General features: G+C 42.2%; 1 protein-coding gene across 7 annotated transcripts; it reads right to left on the reverse strand.

The window, feature by feature from the left end:
- Nucleotides 1–1,183: 1,183 nt before the first annotated feature.
- LOC106854035 (gap junction beta-6 protein) lies at nucleotides 1,184–12,623 on the reverse strand. Of its 7 annotated transcripts, none has more exons than XM_088159474.1 (4): nucleotides 12,427–12,623; nucleotides 11,963–12,042; nucleotides 6,060–6,264; nucleotides 1,184–3,003 (listed from the first exon to the last, which is right to left on the reverse strand). In XM_088159474.1, the coding sequence occupies exon 4, from the start codon at nucleotides 2,979–2,981 to the stop codon at nucleotides 2,190–2,192; it is 792 nt and encodes a 263-aa protein (XP_088015600.1). In that variant the 5' UTR covers nucleotides 2,982–3,003; nucleotides 6,060–6,264; nucleotides 11,963–12,042; nucleotides 12,427–12,623; the 3' UTR covers nucleotides 1,184–2,189. The 7 variants fall into 7 exon arrangements, with proteins under 7 accessions (XP_088015600.1, XP_088015599.1, XP_088015595.1 ...); XM_088159473.1 differs by having other exon boundaries at nucleotides 6,055–6,264; XM_088159469.1 differs by lacking the exon at nucleotides 6,060–6,264.
- Nucleotides 12,624–18,061: the final 5,438 nt, after the last annotated feature.

An 18,061-nucleotide genomic window follows, 5' to 3' on the forward strand; every position in this document is an offset into this window, starting at 1 on the left:
GGAAAACCTATCTACCACAAAGTGTTTCACAGGGTTGCTGGCAGTCAGCATAGGGCTATTTCAAATTGATCACTAAGGAGGTAAGACACAATTAAGCATAATTAATAACTGATTTCTATTCATATTCACTATATGGTATGTGATCGACAGATGTCCCAGACAAAAGTCAAGTCTCAAGTTGTTCCACCAAACACAGTCCTGGAAGAGAAGCAGCTGTATCTCCACAACCTGGAACCACCACTCTGCTTGTGCCCCTGGGCAGAATGGGGGGTAATCCAGTAAGGTACAGCCTGAGCACCCATGTTCCTGACCCTAAGAGAACAGCTTCCTTAAATCTGCAGAGAGAATAATATACACTAATATACTATAGCTGCATATACTTTTTCCTCGAGCTTGCTGGTAGACACATTCAGAAGACTAGCAGCAATTTCTTTTCACAACAGTGATTAAAAAAGAAAATGTGCTGTGAAGGCAGGAAAGATCAGGAGTGTGCCAGTGGATGAGAATAAATGACAGGGCTCAGTTCAGGCCCTCATGCAGGGACAGAGCTGACTCTAGGTATTTTGTCTCTCTGTTGCTTGTGCCTGCTCCCTGTTAGGCTTTTACTAGTCACAAATAAATCAACCAACCCACCCACGCCTTCTTACAGCATTGACACACATAGAGCTGTGCCAGCACCTGTAAGAAGTGTGATACAACAACATGAGGAAAAGGGCACTGTGCAAAATCTGCCCCTAAAGATACCTGCTCTTTGTTCTACACCTTGGAAGGGTAGTTCCATTATGCAAAAACAGTCAGGCTAATCCATTTGTAAAAAGACAACAAACCCCCAAAACAGCTCTACCGAGGTCAGCGTATCCACGGTGGTGAGAAGTGGCCCAAAACAGGAAGCACACAAGACAATACAGCTGCTTTGCACTGCACCCACCTCTGACTTTCAGGTTCCCCTGCTTTCACAAGCACACCCCTCCCACAGCCACATACTGCCATGCACTCAGAGTTACCTATCTATCTCCATGAGAGTATGGACAATAGAATTAGGGCATCAGTGCCCTGGAAGTGAATGAGGGGTGTTCTAGGGTTTATGTGCACTTTGGATGTAGTCTCTACTTGAAAAAGTTTTTTTTATATTCCTACTTAAAATTTTGCCTAACATTCACATATAGACTCTCACTTCACTAAGAAAGGTAAAAGTGTTTGCCTTTTATTCAGAAGACTTGCTCCATTTCCAGTAATACTTTTCCATGTCCTTGAAACCAGACAGACTCTAGTCTCATAACAGCACCATCAGTCTACTACCAAAAAAAGCAAACAAATCAAAACCAAAGAAGTTCCATGATGTGATACAGTATGAAGAAACAAATACAGCTAATACATTAGAGAAATAAACATCTACATAAACATATGTAAGTGGCTATAAAACTGGCAGTATGCAAGTAAGAGATTGGTAGGATTACCAGGTCTGCTAGATGTTTAAACAAGTCTACATAGGCTGTAACTATATTCTTGTGCTGTTTTTAGGCAAGTGTTTGCACTCAGAATCTAGCTACCTCAATTATCCACACTGGTGGGCTTCCATACAATTCCCCTACAGCCAGCAGTGTATATGCAAGCATCTCAAGCTACCTGCCCGGACTCAAGCAGCACTCACAAAGCTGTGAAGATGCATGAAGCCTACTGCTGTCTCTTCCCTATGAATATGGTATTACAGGGTTCATCCGCATATGCCTGGTTAAGAAATAAAACAGTCAGTTGTGTACTGTAACACCTTAAGTAACATGGAATCTTAGATTTTAGAAAAATATTTTAATCATCAGGTCACAAGTAAAAACTATCACTATTACAAAACATCTTGTAATACTAGGATACCTAGCTTGGAAAGACTTTTGTTCTTATTGCTGTTGCATTTAGTTTTCAGGAGCTGTGTCAGCATGAAGGTAGCAGTGGGCTCCCCACTTGTCATAGTCAGCTTGTAAGGGTACTCATAGGAAAGTGTATCTTCCTATTTAATCCTTGCACAATTTTCACATGTTTAGGCTGCCCTGACTTTTCCCAGACGTGCACATACTCGACATCTGACACTATGCATCAAAATCTCACTCAACTTTGTTTCATACAACAAATTTCATTTGCAGCCTTTAAATAAAACATTCACTCCAAAAACAGTGAACGTCAGCATTGACACCACCTTAGCTACTTGAAAACCCTATAACTGTGTTCTGGCAGCTATCAGATATTAACTCGTTCATTTCATTTTGTTTGGTTTCTTCCTTATTCTCATGGTTGGGTTGCTGTTTTGAATTTCCAGCTTTTCTAGACCTTCTGAGGAAAAACTTTGTCAGTAAGTAACATAATTCAGCCACATTTAAAAGAATGCAAATGCTGGACACAGCAATCATGAAAATAGTGAACACTGTCTTTTCAGTAGGTCGGGAAACAAAGCAGTCTACAGTGTTGGGGCAGGGCCAGGCATTACATTTCATTAAGCGAGGCATTCGGAACCCATCGTACATGAAATAAAACGCGTACATGAAGACGGCTTCAAAGATCAGTCTGAAAAAGATGCTGCTGGTGTATGTCCACCACAAGGAGCCCTCAATACGAAACCTCTGTTTCCGGATTTCTTCGATGTCCTTGAATTCACATTTCTGGTCTCCTTTTCTGAACTGCCTTTTTTTCTCATGCCTCCTGTAAGCCACATGCATGGCCACCAGCAGTGCGGGTGTGGAGACAAAGATCAGCTGCAGGGCCCAGAGTCTGATGTGAGAGATGGGGAAAAAGTGATCATAACAAACATTTCTGCAGCCAGGCTGAAGTGTGTTGCAGACAAAGTCGTCTTGTTCATCTCCCCAGACTCTCTCTGCAGCCACAACCAGGATCATGATACGGAAGATGAAGAGGACTGTGAGCCATATCTTCCCGATACTGGTGGAGTGCTTATTTACACCTCCCAAAATAGTATGCAGAGCTCCCCAATCCATTGTCTTGTTTTAATCCTCTGCCCTAAGACAAGACAAATAAACAAAACTAAGATTAATCAAGACAGGAAACAAATATCAGCAAGCATGCCGTTTAAAATACAGCCCGTATCATAAGTGTAGCACATGCACTGGCTGAGGTAATGTTTTGTGGACACAGTGGGCTTACCTACAACTAGTCATAAGTGACAACCTAATCAACATCAGCAGGAAATATTTCATACTGGATTACACACATGGCACCACATTCATTCCACTCCTAGGTGTATTTGCCAATGCCACATTAAGTAAGAAAGACAGATGGGAAAATGATGAACATAGCCTTAAATGAAAAGATAAAACTTCTAGCAGCTTGATAACTGTAACAAAATAATAGGAGATATCAGCCAAAAGTAAGGTAGATGTTACGTTAAAAAAACAATGTGTTAGATAGATAGAATTCCTATATAAGTCAAGGCCAATTGGTTTATCCTTGCATTTAGAGTGTAAATAATGATTTGAGTACACTCCAGCAATAAAGATAGACCTTGAGTAACTGCTGCTGATACTCTGCACCTTCCATGAGAAGGTTTGGATAACCTGCATTCACCAGTTTAAAAAGTGTGACTGCATTCTTAGTCAAAGCAAACTCCACACTAGCTTGAAGCAATGAAGGTAAAATCTCTGTCATTATCCATCCCAAGCTGGACATTTAAAATCAGCATTTAAGATTCATACCAAAATTGCTTTTCTTTCCACTTACTACAAAAAGGGCCTAGGGTAATTGGATAAAGACTCTTTCATTGTGAGTACCTGTCAGGTTGGGGCTTTTTCCTCCCCTATAACACAGACTTCATTAGTCCTAGATTAGGGAAGCTATTTCAGAGGCTTAGGAGAATGCTACAGTCAACATTTTAAGAGTTCAGACAGGCCAGCAGTAGCTCAGAGACTTTTTCAACAGAAGAATATAGTTTCCAGCAGGTGAGTTTCAAAGTACTACAACTAATGAATTAAAGACTTCATCTTTTGGTCTCCTGAGGAACAACACAATTGTCTGGGTTTTCCCAGCTTCCACAAACAGCTTTTTACAGAGAGCATTCAGAAGCATTTCAGCCCATCTGCCCTCACCCCTCCACTTCACACCGATTTACATAAAGTTAGTTTGAGAGCTACTGTGTATTCAAGAAACTGTGCCTATCAACCAGGACCATCTAAAAGTTTTTACAGATCTCATGGCTATGAAATTGTTCATGAAGGTTATTTACAACTTTAATTTGTTTGTATCTCAGAGCCCATATCTCTTTTACAGCACAAGGCACCAATAAGCAAAATCATCTTTTCAAAGTTGCTTTAAAGAGCAGTTACTGGCAAACAGGTCATCATATTAATCACAAGATTCTCCTGACTCTGAAATGGATCACACTGCTTGAGGAAGAAAAATCATGACACTATCTTGCAGTTGTCTTCCACATCACACCCCCATTCTGAGTAATGTCAAAAATCTTCCTGGTTTACAGTGAGTTACATATAATCAGCAGGTCACATACTTTGACTGAGTATCAATGTACCCAACAGGTCAAAGAAAATGAGGACACTTAACTGTTACACAACACTATGGTACCTTTTCCTTGAGTTACTGAGATTTAAATGTCATCTCCCTTCACTAGTTCCAGAAACTACATTTCCCTCGGATGTTGCTGATTGACTGTGGGGGGTTATACTCCAGCTGAAAACCAAGGGGGGGATCCAAGATCTCCTCCAGATTGGAGAGATCTTTTCCTGAGCCTCCTTCAGGACGTACAAACTATATGGGCTATTTCTGCTGTATGTGACTGAAAACAGTCCTGAAACAGACTTAGCTTGCTATCCCCTGCTATGTTATTTTTTCCAAGAAGAAATATTCTTTTTTCATTAGCATACAGTTACAGAGAGTCTCTGTAGGTTAACAACCCTATGAGGACAGAGCAAAGACCCTTTATACCAGAGATCCTTACTAAACATATAAGCTGGATTTTTAATTGTTTCCACCCCTTTTTCTGTCATCTGATTGATGAAAATTCTTTCAGAATTTGCCTTGGCAATTATTGCATTGTTAAATAGAGGAACAGTTACCACTTTTTTGTGTTCTCGGTTACTATTACACACATATGGCAATTACAGTACTTATAAAATGATAGTCATTACAGTCCTTATGAAATTACTGCAACTAAATATTATGACTAGAAATACTTCTGAACATTTGAAAATAAATCCTGCAGAGGACTGGCACCATGCAAACTGCAGTATTACACACATTATCCTGTAACTCCACCAGAGTCTTTACTTTCTTCCCAGTCATTCCATCTTCTTAGAGTGAAAAGGCTGTGAAGTTAAACCTGTGTATCTGCTCTTCATAAGCCCTGTTTTTAGCTTCACTGCACATCAGTAGTGCTGCCATTTTGTTACAGCTTCACATGGATTTGTTTCCTCCTCCCTATGCAGAAGGAGATTCAAAGTACAAGTTCCCCAGTGTGTAGTTAGCTGAAGAAGCTTCTCCTAGTCCTCTTTTCTCCTAAGGTCACACTACAGGTCATCTCCTGTGACTTTGTGAAGGCGCATTATAAAGTGGGTGACTTGTCCATAAATTCTTCCCAGGACTAGTATGTTTTGGTTGATTTGAATTTTTTAAACCTGATCCATTTTATCATTCTGCTTAACAGCACAGACCCACAGACCATCTGAAAATGATAGCTTCATTTTAAACCCCCCCCAAGAAACCACAAACAATAAAACAACAAGAACTCCAAACTGCAAAGCATGGGTAAGAATGAGCAGTCAGTGGAAAAAAGGGGCTGGCAAAGCTTTAATGCTGAAGATAATACACACCCTTCATCTCGCTCCATCTTCTCTTAAGAGTATATTGTCCTTGTTAAACCAAAAAACTGCTTCAATTCTAGCAAAGACATGTCTGTATCTGGATCAAGAAAGAAGAAGCCACCACACTTTGAAGAGGCAGTCTTTTGCCCAGAGTTTCCTGGTGACATCTGCTCTTCTTTCCAAAAGAGCCTTTGTCTTTCATATCTGCCCAAACACTCCTCCCTTCACCTTTCCCACATACCTTACCAAATCTTCCAGCTACCTCTTCAGCTCCTCCAGCCACCATCCACTGTTCTTCCCACTGATTGCTGAGCAAGTCACCAACCTTTGCCCCTTCTTGCTCACAGCCTCTCAGGCTTGTTTTGATGTTGGTGAAGAATCATATGACTTCTGGACTACTCGAGTGCTACAGGCACTGATCAGACAGCAGTGAAGTCTCACTGTCTTCTCCCTGAAAGGTGACGCATCTAAGATTGTAGTGCCATATCCAGGCAGCCTGAATGCCATCCAAGTACTTTGGCCACAGCATTTCCTACTAGCTGGCTTTAAACAGCTCTCCTCAATGCAACTTAAGAGAAGCCAATGAAGGCAATTCACACACTGCCAAAGTGTCCACCCCTCTCCAACGAACAGACACAGTGATCCAAGCAGAATTTAAGTTAGCCAAGTATGGCCCTTCATGCTACTAAAGCCACCAGTGCAGATCCCTCCAACTAAACATCCCTTCAGGGCTAACTGTAGTGATGTGATGGCTTGTTTACTCTTAACCTCTGATCAAGGTTCTAGCTTTTGAGTGAGTAATCTTTCTTTCAAATACTTGCCCTCCTTTTCACTAGCAAGTACTTTACTAGCAAGTAAAGTATTAGCTGTCCTGCTGACCAAAGGAGAAGAAAGCAGGAAAATTATATCCCTTTAATGGCTTGGCAAGTCCTATTTTTATAGAGCCAGTCCAGATACTATTTCGATGTGAGCAAATCCTGCCAAATGCTTACAGAAATAACAGTATGTAGACAGTCAAGGACTTACCTAGTTTGCTGGTACAGAACACTACAAGAAGACAAAGCTTAAGTGAATTTTGGGGGAAAAATGTAAAGTAGGAATGAGGATAGAGATTGGTTATAAAGGAAGAAACTGGGAAGAACAGAAGACAGCTGAAGCTGTGAGGTTTAGTAACTAAGCATTTAGAATAATTTTTAACAGGGGCGTGCATTAAATGTTAATTTCTCCTTCACAAAAATTGCAACTGAGCATGAAAATAAAATTTTCCAAGTCTCCACATAGGTATCTACTACCAGCAGCACCTTCTGTTTCATTTCAACCATTAGAGGAGCACAGTGGGATATGGTTGTTACACTTAACAATTAAAAACAATCATAAAAGATCACCATGCTTGACTGAAAAATTAAGTTACAAGGGAAAACAGTTCTGTATGATCACACAACATAGCCACATAAGCAGGTGTTTCATTTGGGGGCTGGTTTTTTTTGTATTGTTGGTTTGTGGTTTATTTTTTTTTTTTTCCCCACTAGTAAGCTAGACAGCAGCAAGAGAAGAACCACAGCTTAACTCCTTCTGTAGTTCTACAGCTTATGGGCAGTATTTTGAGTTCTGTGCTGCCATGGCTAGACCGCCTTCCAGTTTAAAGCTAGCTCCTGTAAGCCTATATTAAACCACAATTGCAGCACAGTGCATAAACCCTGTGAAAAATCTCTGCAATCCACAACACTGAGGACAATCATCACTGAGCTCCCCTGTTTAGGAGTACAGCTGGCTTGTTAACAGACACCATTTTCCTTTGTTATAGACTGTTGCACTGGAAAATCATTACTCAGTACCTAAATCCACAACTGGAATACAGTGAAGGTGTAAAAACAAAAGAAGATACGTCTTTGCCACATACATATATGGTGCTTGCAATATGGAATATTATCAAGCAAAAAAAAAAGTAGACATAAGCAAGTATTACAATATCTGTTTATGCTACAGTAATATCTAGGAGCCCCATTCAAGAAGAGGTCCACAGACCCTAATTTATGCATAAATTCAGATTAAGATTATACCCCTTCTCACCTTCAATCTGGATACCAATTTATTTAATGTACTGGATTTACGAAGAAATTTAGAGGGTGTTTGCAATTCTATCAGAATTTTAGTGTACAGTGTACCAGGAGTTACCAGTTTGGTGTGACATTCCACCACTTTCAGCATGCCTCCAGATACTGATAAAAGATCAGCAGATTGCCAAGAAAGAAGTCACTTTTTCCCATGTGGGAATGTGTTAACCAAGATAATCTTTAAGCAAAAAAGCACTGATCTCAAGTGTCCCCGCCTACCCTCCAAGGTGGGGACAAAGGTAAATCACATACCCAAGAGCAGCAGATTAATGCAGAACTTTTGCCACAGATACAAAATCATTACCAAAATTATTTTATGACCCAACTTAGCACAAGTAGTACTGCTGCATGTTGAGGTCCAACATGCATTCAAACGTGCTTCTGAGACAACTTTCCCTTCAGGTGTTGATCTCACTGAACAGCTGCACTGGAGCAGCGGCTCACGGTGGAGGGGAGGGGGGGTGCAGCTGATAACCAGCATCGAGGTGTCCTAGAGCTGCATAATGCTGTGACATTACTCAGATTTGAAGAACACATTAGTCTGGGTTTCAGCAGTTTTCCATCAGCATGCCTCCATCCTGCCAACCTGACATCTAGTTTACAGCAAGCACTTAATTACCAGCGTGTAGATTTTGTTATTCCTATTGCTAAGTTAGTTTTGGTGCTGTACTACAAGAACAGCAGCACTGCCAAGGCTGAAGCAAGGAAGCTTCTAATACATACAGATTACCATCTTCCAAAATACAGCACCCTTTTATGTCACCAAGAAAGGCTTGTACACAGGCTACATCAGTCACTTGCTAGCTTGCTCAGACTTCCTATCTAATTTGTCAGTCTGCCCCATGCCTCAGTTTCCCAGACATTAAACTAGAGATAACGAAAATATCACCATCTCACAGGGCTGTTCTCCTGAAATGCTCCACTGCAATTACAAGCTTCACAGGCTAAATGAACCAAGACAGATAAGTAACAGTTCAAAGCTGGATGCACAGAGCTTGAATTCAATCATTCAGGATATTTCTGACACCTGAAAAAGAACGCAGCTCCCTACATTGCTATAGCTTTAATGCAGAGTTCAAAAATGCAAGAAGACAAAGCTTTGAACTTAGACCTTGGAAAGCAAAATCCTTTAATAGGTAGCTTCCAGCTATTTTAATTTTACAGCAGCATATTAAAAACTTCAAGGAATATGCAGCTAGGAGACTCTGGAATATCAACAAATCTGCTTTCCTAAAAAGCTGGGAAAGATCAAAGGACCAGCCTAACAAGCACAAAAGCCTGTGCAATTCTCACTAGTAGCTCTTAGACTTCATTCTGAACACCTATCTCCAGATCAGAGTGGAAACTGGAGAGGAGAAGAGCCATGACAGAGGGATTACAGTATATCTGATTTGACACAAGAACAGGCAAAGACTAATCAGGAACAGGAAACCTCTGACAGTTGCAGGTCTGAACACTGCAAGCATTGTTCTTTCCTTCTACTCAAGTTTAGGAAAACAGGAGGCATTCTTTGCTCTAATTAAATACAGCATGAAATCCAGAGAAACCCAACAGATTAGGACCCAATTTGTATGTAGTTAAATGTTATTAAAAATTATGCTATTTAAATATCAAGAGCATTTAAGGGTTCAGTTTCTGCCCACAATGACACCCTTATGACTGAACCATATTCATGCCCTCACAGAAGTTTTAAGTCATTTTCCAAGGATGCTTAGAAACATCCATACCTATTTCACCAGCCTGCAAGTGTAAACTGGAGATTACTATCCTCCAGAACATCTCTACACAAAATTCATTCCACTTGTACAAAACAGGAAATCAGAGGTCACACTTGAAGGCATAACAAGACAGCACAAGTCCTATTAGAGTTTAGCCTGTCTCAGCCATTTTCCCCTGTAAACCTTTCCTTCAAAGTGTGCTTAAAGCTTCTTACTTTGGAAGAAAGCTGAATTCCTGAGGACTATGCCACCGCTGATACAAATGTCCTATTTCCCATATCTTAAAGAAAGTTTTAGAGATATTGTGCACTGCTTCTGGTCATCAAAATAACTTTTTAGTTATGACTTTTTAATGTTACTTTTTTTTTTTTTAAAGCCTGTTACCTAATTTCTATTTCCATCCCCCTACACCTAGGCAAATGTCTACATCCCCTCTACAAGTCTCTCCTTTCCTCTACAATTAACAAGCCTCTGTCTTCTTTCACACACAGAACTCATATCCTTTTGGAAACACTAAAACTTATAAACACACTAACATTTTACGCTGCACTGGAGCTTTCTCTTGAGCATGTATTTTGTTATTTCATTTATCAAGAGTAAAGTCAAAGGCAACTTTTTCTTTTTAGAACTCTATTACAGGAAGAAAGGCAGGTGTGTGATAAGGAATAGAATTAGTTTCAACATTCTTTCATCAGCTAATAGATGTGCTTCTCTTTTTCCACATTCTTGCTGTTTTGACAGCACGTTATCTCACCTCATATCATCACTTCAAACTTTTCCTTACACAAACTGATGTTTAGCCAGGCAAGAGTCAGAATTCTCCTTTCAGATACCTCATCAGTCATCATTAAGTAACAATTAAAATCAGCAAGGAACAGAACAAGGGAAAAAATCAGAAGAAAAACATCTTCAACCCATGCTCCTATTTCACAATGTCTGGGACCACTGATTTAACTGGAACTGTTTACAAGAATCAATTTGTCTTTACTCACAAGTAACCATAACCATAACCCACGAGGTTATGCATTGAGTGTTATGAATTTGTATGTATAACTCAAAGTGCTGTTATTTTCCAGCTACTAAGATAGTCTGCTATACATTTTTCTATGTACAATTACTTTTTTTGCACAAAATAGATTAGGCTGCCCAAATAATCTACCTGGGTTGTGCATCAAGGGATGCTAAACAGCAACCCTGTCAGAGGCCCAGCTTCAGCAAACTGAGAGAACTGGCCCTGCCAGGACAGAATGAATTTCTCCAGAGAAGTATGCTAATTCATAGGGTTTTAGTGTTCCATTTTTAAGCTCTGAGATATGTAATCCTACCAATTATGAGAGTGACAGTTCTGGAGTCTCTGAAGTCTCCTAGGAAGCCTGACACGTGTAGTATAAATGCAATCTCATGCCTCTGGGAGATGTGCTGAAAAGCCCACCATGAAATTTACATTGCAATGTTTAGTTGACACATGAAAGTACCACCTTCTTCCAGGCTGAGGCTTGTCCCACTATTGCCTTGTTTTCTAAGACAGATCTAACCCAATCACATGCACACCCTTTTACCAACTGTCTTTTCTCTGGAGCTCTTCAAAGGATGTAGCTGGCAAGTAGGGTTGCCAGGCTGAGAAGTAGAGGCCAAGAAATGTTAAAAATTACATAACTCCTTTAACAAAATTAAGGATGAAAATATATTTTATTCTGCTTTTGACTCAGTGTACACATATACACTGTGGTGATGCCAAACTCTCACAGTATTTCATACAAGACACAGCCATTAATTACCAAAGTTATAAAATCTGGGTTTAAAAGAGCATTCTTAAGACAAAAGGCCACTTCCTTCTTGCAACCCTCTGCCTGCTGTCTCAAGAGTATTGCCAGGCTACACAGCGAAAACTAATGGGGTACAAGACAAGGAAATAATTTCTTCTGTTGAGAGCAGAGGAGAGATTCTTCAACATGAGAGACTGTGAAAGTAACACCCAATCTAGGAAAGCCTGATGACAGAAAAGCCAGCCATGCCCAGAACATGCCCAGCTACTAGCTAGTGCCAGGAGCTAAACAAGCACTCCTGCCTTTACTCCAGCACTTCCTTCATGTTTTATTTAAGGCCTTAAGTACTCATTCTTTGGGCGATCTTATCCAGCCCCGATACTCAGAAATACATTTATTTCTGACTCATATCTCATTTCCTATTTCCCCTGTAATTCTAAGGAATGTTTCCAGTGTGTGGTCAGACACTCACAGGACCTGTCAGTTTTACTGATGCAAGCTGTTTACCTTCCCGCAGCTCTCTTAACGTCTGTAGGCGTGTCGCAAATTACCTGTAATTGCAGGAGCCTTGATTTTGCTTGGTGTCGTAGCTGGTCGTACGTACCTCACATAACGCGCTCACAGAGACCTGCTGAGAGGTGAATAAAGATTTCGCTGTAAGTCAAACGCGTAACCAGCGGAGACAGGGAGCATTCCCAGCCACAACTGCTCACGGGGTTGGAGCGCTCTCTGTGACGCTCAAGCTGGCGAGGGGAAGCGGAGAGCACCCACACCGAGCAGGGTGAATCCTGCCGGGGCAGGGTGGGCAGCGCACACGGCGGCTCCGCGCCCGGCCCCGCTGCCTCCCCGGCGGGCACCGCCACCAGAGCTCCTGGCTGCGCTGCCGCGGCCCTGGCCCCGCTCTGGAGCGCAACAAGTGCGGCCTCAGCTGCCCGGGGGTACCGGCACCTGTCCCGCCGCACCCCTTCCCTTCCCGTCCCTTCTTCCTTCCGTCCTTCCCCGCCGCGCCCCTCACCTGCCTCAGCGGCGGCCGCTGCTGAGGGGCGGTCACCCCGCCGGCAGCTCCCGGCGCCGCGGCCGGGCTACGCCGATCAACGTGGCTCCGCCGGCGGCTACGGAGCAGGCGGCCCCAGCTTCACCGCCCCGGAGCTTTAAGGTCCCTCCCTGTTCACCTGCCGCCGCTTTTAACCCGCCCCTGGCCCGTCCCCGCCCGCGCCCCGCTGCTCCGGCCACCCGCCCGCCCGCCCGCGGAGGCGGTGGTGGGACCCGGGGCGGGGCCCGGCCCATCCCCGCCGCTGTGCCCCGCGGAGGGGGCCGCGGCCAGGCGGGCTTCAAGGTGAGGCGGAAAGAGCCAAAATAAGAGGTGGGAAGGGCTTGTGCCCGCCCCGGGGCCGCTTCCCGCCGCCAAGGAGCTGATCTGGGGTTGTAAAGGGAGACCCTGAGGGGAAGGGAGATCAAGGCAACAGCGGATAAGTGGGGTTTTTTTCAGGGGAAACGCATATCTGTTTAAGATAACAGGGTCGTGATTCCATCTTGAGGAATCCAGGTATTCAGAAGGGCCTTGGAACAGAAAAAGCCAGGTCTTTTCTCCTGGAAATCATTAAAAGAGTTACTGGCCAAGCACAAAGGGAAGAGCCAGTAGTTTCTGGCTTTTTGAGGTTTGTTTTCCAAGTGCGATTGAAATGCTACAGCAGTGCCCTGCAGACTCGCAGGCTTTCACGGAGCTGTGCGTATTTGCCAGTGCAAAGACCTATTTTGGAAAGTCTTCTGTTTCCAAGGAATACTGTTGCTGAGGAAACAATTCACTTTAGGTCCAAAAATCCCTGTCCAAAACTGTGTACTCTGTCTTGCACACGGGCACATCAAACTAAATAAATGGTTAGTAAACCTCTTAACTAAATTTCCAGGGAAAACAGATGCCACAACTGGATGAACAGGACATTTTCTCAAACTTCGGGTGAAAAACTCAAAATCTTGTTTGAGTATAAGGATTCAAATGATAAATGATTTCCAACAAAATTCTACTGCCTTGTCTTTCCACCCTCTAGAATACAAATAATCCTCAGGAAAATCTGTTGCAAAAATCAGTTACTTAATTTGATTTCATATTCAGGAAGAAGAGGTAGGAATTTCTAGCACAAACAGTCTAATACTTGAAAGATAAGAAATTGTCATCAGCTGTGCTTTAAACATTAACCTCTGTCTTTCTACTGCTCATCCTTCCTCCCACTCTTCCTTAGCCTTGCAGTTAGATCCATGGAACCTGTACATTAGGATCATAGGAAAAATTGTATTGGAAGAGATCCAAGGAGCCTTGTAATCCAACCTCTTGGTCAAGGCTGGATCAGCTCTGGGACCGTTCATTAATCCAGGGGGAACCTAGGGAAATTGGTTCACTGCAGCTGCTCTAGGACCAGGCTCCAGGTGTATGATGTGATGCTGAGCTAGACATACAATAAATACCTGAGGGCTGAGTTTGCCTGAGCCCGCTGACTTCTGTGGGAGTTGTATGTTCAGATGACGTTCAAGGTTCATGTGTATGGTGTGTATGAGGAAGGGAGGTGGCTCTGGGCCTGGCCATGCATCTGCACTTTGCAAAAGGGAAAGCCCATTTCCTAATGGAAGAAAAGCTTTAGAAGAGACATCTGGAACTCATGTGTTGTTCTCTTTCCAGTCACCTTCCAGCTTGATTCAGTGACCTTGAAAAAGTGAAATGTATAAGGAATGTATAATGATATATTTTAAGGTGCAAAATACTTTAAACATTGGTTATGTTTAGCTACAGCAGAGGATCTTAAGCTTTGCGCTGTTTTTTCAAGGCTGTGTTTGCCACCAAAAAGAGGTTTGGGGTTTTGTTTTTTTGCATTAAGAGAAATATTGTGAAAACATAAATCAAAAATTTAAGTCCTATGAGGAGCAGCTTGAGGGAGAAGGGGATGTTTAGCCTGGGGAACAGGAGGTTCAGGGGAGACGTTTTTGCTCTGTACAACAGCCTGAAAGGAGGGTGTAGTGAGGTGGGGCCTCTTCTCCCAGGCAGCCAATGCCAGCAGAAGAGGACATAGCCTCAAGCTGCACCAGGGGATATTGAGGTTAGGCATCAGGAAGAATTTTTTCACTGAAAGGGTGGCCAGACATTGGAAGAGGCTGCCCAGGGTGGTGGTGGAGTCATCACCCCTGGAAGTGACTGGACATGGTACGTAGTGATATGGTTCAGTTGACATGATGTTGGTCAAAGGTTGAACTCAATGATCTTGAAGGTCTTTTCCATGAAAAGTCAGTGGAAACAAGGCCCTGTGGGTCTCACTGTTGCCTAAAGGCAGATATAAAGGAGGTAAGCCGGGCAGAGTGTGGAGCTCCCTGAGCTGCCTTGTGTCAGCCTTTCACTGCTCTGCCTTCGGGAGTGTCACAGCTGGAAGCCAACACCTGATGTTTCTCCCAAGGCAGAAGCACCCAGTTTTGACAGCAAAGAAAAGTCTTAAATGATATTTTGTATTTCCAGAATTAAATAGTATCAAACTATCTATTCCCTAGATAGTGGGGAGTGGCAGGGAGAAACTGACCAGGTGCTCCTCTACTGGGTAATTTTTTCATCTTTCCTCTATTGAATGATATTTCTCTGACCCACTCGCATCAGCACCCTCTTTGATTATAAATGATGACTCAAGAGACACTAGAAAAAAAAAAAGAATGGGGCATGTGCCAATGCTGGAAATTTAAGGACTAGAAGTCCTAGTCTTAATCATATTGTTTTATCTTTATTTATGAGGGTAAAGTGATATATTTAGTAACTGATCACTTAGTAAACAGAGTTAAATTGTACTTATTCCTTTACAGATGAGGAATCTTTTATTTAGCTAACATATAAAAATTACTGTTTGATAACACTGTGAAATAAATACATGTTAATTGATTACTTTGAATTATGATAGTTCCTTCTCTTGCAGTGTACTATAATACATCTAAGTATGTTTTGTTTATTGACAGGATTTCAAGGTAAAAAGGGAGAAGAAAGGGATGGATAAACATAAACCCCATCCATTACTGACAAATAAACAAAGAGGAAAATTAAAATTATGGTGTTCAGAAATTTTGTGTTGCTAGAAGGTTCACAAGATAATGCAATTTGAAATGTTTTTTTTAATAGAGTTGTCACAACATCCTATTGACTAAAAGTAGCTTTAGATATAAAGCCTAAATTTAGGATAAGGTCAGCCTTTTTGATAGTGCATGTCATCATCTAGAAGGTCGTCATCACAGTCAGGGGTCATAATCACAATCACTGACTGTCCTGTAGATTTAAATTACGCTTTTTGAAATATTGGCATAGGTCAAGTTTTTCTTCTGAGCGCTAATAAACCATAGTCTGAAACGACTAGAACTCTTGACTGAAATTTTAACCTGATTTTTATGTACTTAATTAGACTGAAAATTTGTACAAGAACAAGTCCAACTGCTCAGTCTTAATATTATTCAGAAGGGATAAAAGAGGAGAAAAAACTCAAACCCCAGGAAGTTTCTTTTTTGTTTTTCCATGGCAGACAGCTGCTCAAACACTATGGTGCAGGCTGGAAGCAGGAGCTTCAGTGGAACCTTCACATCTCTAATTAGACTCTTTTTTTGCCTCCTGACTATTTAGCAGTTCAGAGCAGGGAAAATAAAGTTATGTCCAGTCCTTCAGTGTGAAACTATTGTGCTAGTGTGTCTCAAAGTTCACGCTGTCCTGTGGCACATTTATTAGGGGACAACAGGGATACATATGGTACTGATAATGTATACTTAGTCTTGGACTAAGCCCGTCTTTGTTGTATGCTGCTCAGAAGCTGTTCTTCTTCAGCTTTTATTTTCAGTTTAATTTACTGGTCAGCATTCCTACAGGGATTGTGTTGGCCCTGATTTACACACTATGGGCAAACTCCAGGACCTCATCTAGCCAGAAAAAACACCCAAAGAGTCATTTCCTTTTCGATATAATTACTTTAATGACAATGTGTGGTACGATAAAGGTTGCCTGTGTAATATCCCTGTTTATTAACCATTGCAGCACGTCAAGCATTTGTAGTGCCTTGAAAAGCAGTGGTTTTTTTTCACCTGCAAAAGTCGTTCTCTCAGGTGCCAGAGAGAACAATTATGATTGCACTTCTCTTAAATAATGGGCAGATGGCTGTCTCCTACATCTTTTTGACCCCAGGCTGTCCTCATCAATGAGACCTTCCCTTTTTTATTTTCAATTTACTGATGTGCATGAAGAGTCCCGAGAGAAACATACCAGCTACTTTCCTGCAAAGGTAACTTGGTGATCTTAGTGATATCTGCTACTTGTGGAGATAGAAGAAGGAACAGGGGAGAAGAAAAACAAAACAAACAAAAACCAACCAAACAAAAAAACAAACCCAAAAAGCCCCTCAATCCAAAATGATATGGGGAACCAACAAAAGAGCATGAAAATGGTTCTTAGCATTGCCAGTACATGACCAGCTTGACTCACCAATCCATATAATTTACGCTTTTTATTGTCAAAATGGGCACGGGCATCTGTTTTATTACATAGCCATGCTCTTCCAGGATACCCTTGGAAAATGTACCTCTCCTGAATGCTAGTTAGGACAGACTAACCCATTGTCAGGCACCCTTCAAATCCTCTCCATTTCTTAAGCTGACAGCTACCGATATCCAGCATCAGCCTAATTTGAAAGGCAGAGCTTTCTTCATTCATCCTTAGGCAGCCCAGGAATTTCTGCAACACTATTGGTAATTTGGAAGCTGACAGTTTCCGTCTCCCCACCCCTTTGGTTCATTGCAAGCATTTCATCAGACCGGCTGTAGACTGCCGTGTCCTTCTCCGCTCCGAGCAGAGAGGGACAAGCAAGGCTGTCAGCAGCGATGCTCAGTTGCTGTGGTGATGTTTCTCCTGGAGCAGGCAGCTGCAGCAAGTCCCCCACCCCAGTGGCACCCAGCCCAGACTCTGGATGTACCCATGAAGGCTTCCAGCTGATTTAATTGGTTCTTTTTTCCCTGGTTTGATGTAATAAATTCATTGTTCCCCAGTTCAACTTAATTGAGTCATTGTTACCCGATTTAACTGACTGATTGCTGCCTGACTTGATTTAATTAATTACTGCCTGACTTGCTGAATAAGCAAGCTCCTGCTGCCAGCTGCCAGCACGGCTCATGGCTCCTAATCTGTGCTGTCTACCTCAGACCCTTGTCCTATTACCAACCTGCACTTGTCCTGGGACCTGCTCTCTGTTCTGCTCTAGCCACATCCTCTGTTACCTTCCTCCTTCCCTTTTCTATTCCTGTAGGTCGTCCCTTACCCAAAGAGTTCCTCTCATTCACTCTCTAATTCTCCTTTCCATTCTCCTCTGCTTTTTCTGTCTTTAGTCCTGGGACTACCTCCACTTTTCTTCCACTTCTGGAGAGGAGTTCTCACTACTGTCTCACAGTTACCCTCCCTGCATTGATTCCTCTGAAGCTGCTCCTGAAGGCTTTGCATTTTACTTGTTTCATGCGTGACAGATTGCCCTTCCTATAGTGGGATGTTTTTTATATCCTGTTCTGCCCAGAAATCCTATGCAGGCATCAGCATTTGTCCAGTGCTCTCTTTCCTTCCTTTCTACTACTTGCCTCTACCCATTTTTTTCCTCCTTTAA

Source organism: Sturnus vulgaris, chromosome 2, assembly GCF_052056855.1.
Source record: "Sturnus vulgaris isolate bStuVul1 chromosome 2, bStuVul1.hap1, whole genome shotgun sequence".
NCBI lineage: Eukaryota > Metazoa > Chordata > Aves > Passeriformes > Sturnidae > Sturnus > Sturnus vulgaris.

Coding starts and splice junctions, on each gene's coding strand:
- LOC106854035 (XM_088159469.1), bottom strand. CDS start 2,981: ATGGATTGGGGAGCTCTGCATACTATTTTGGGAGGTGTAAATAAGCAC.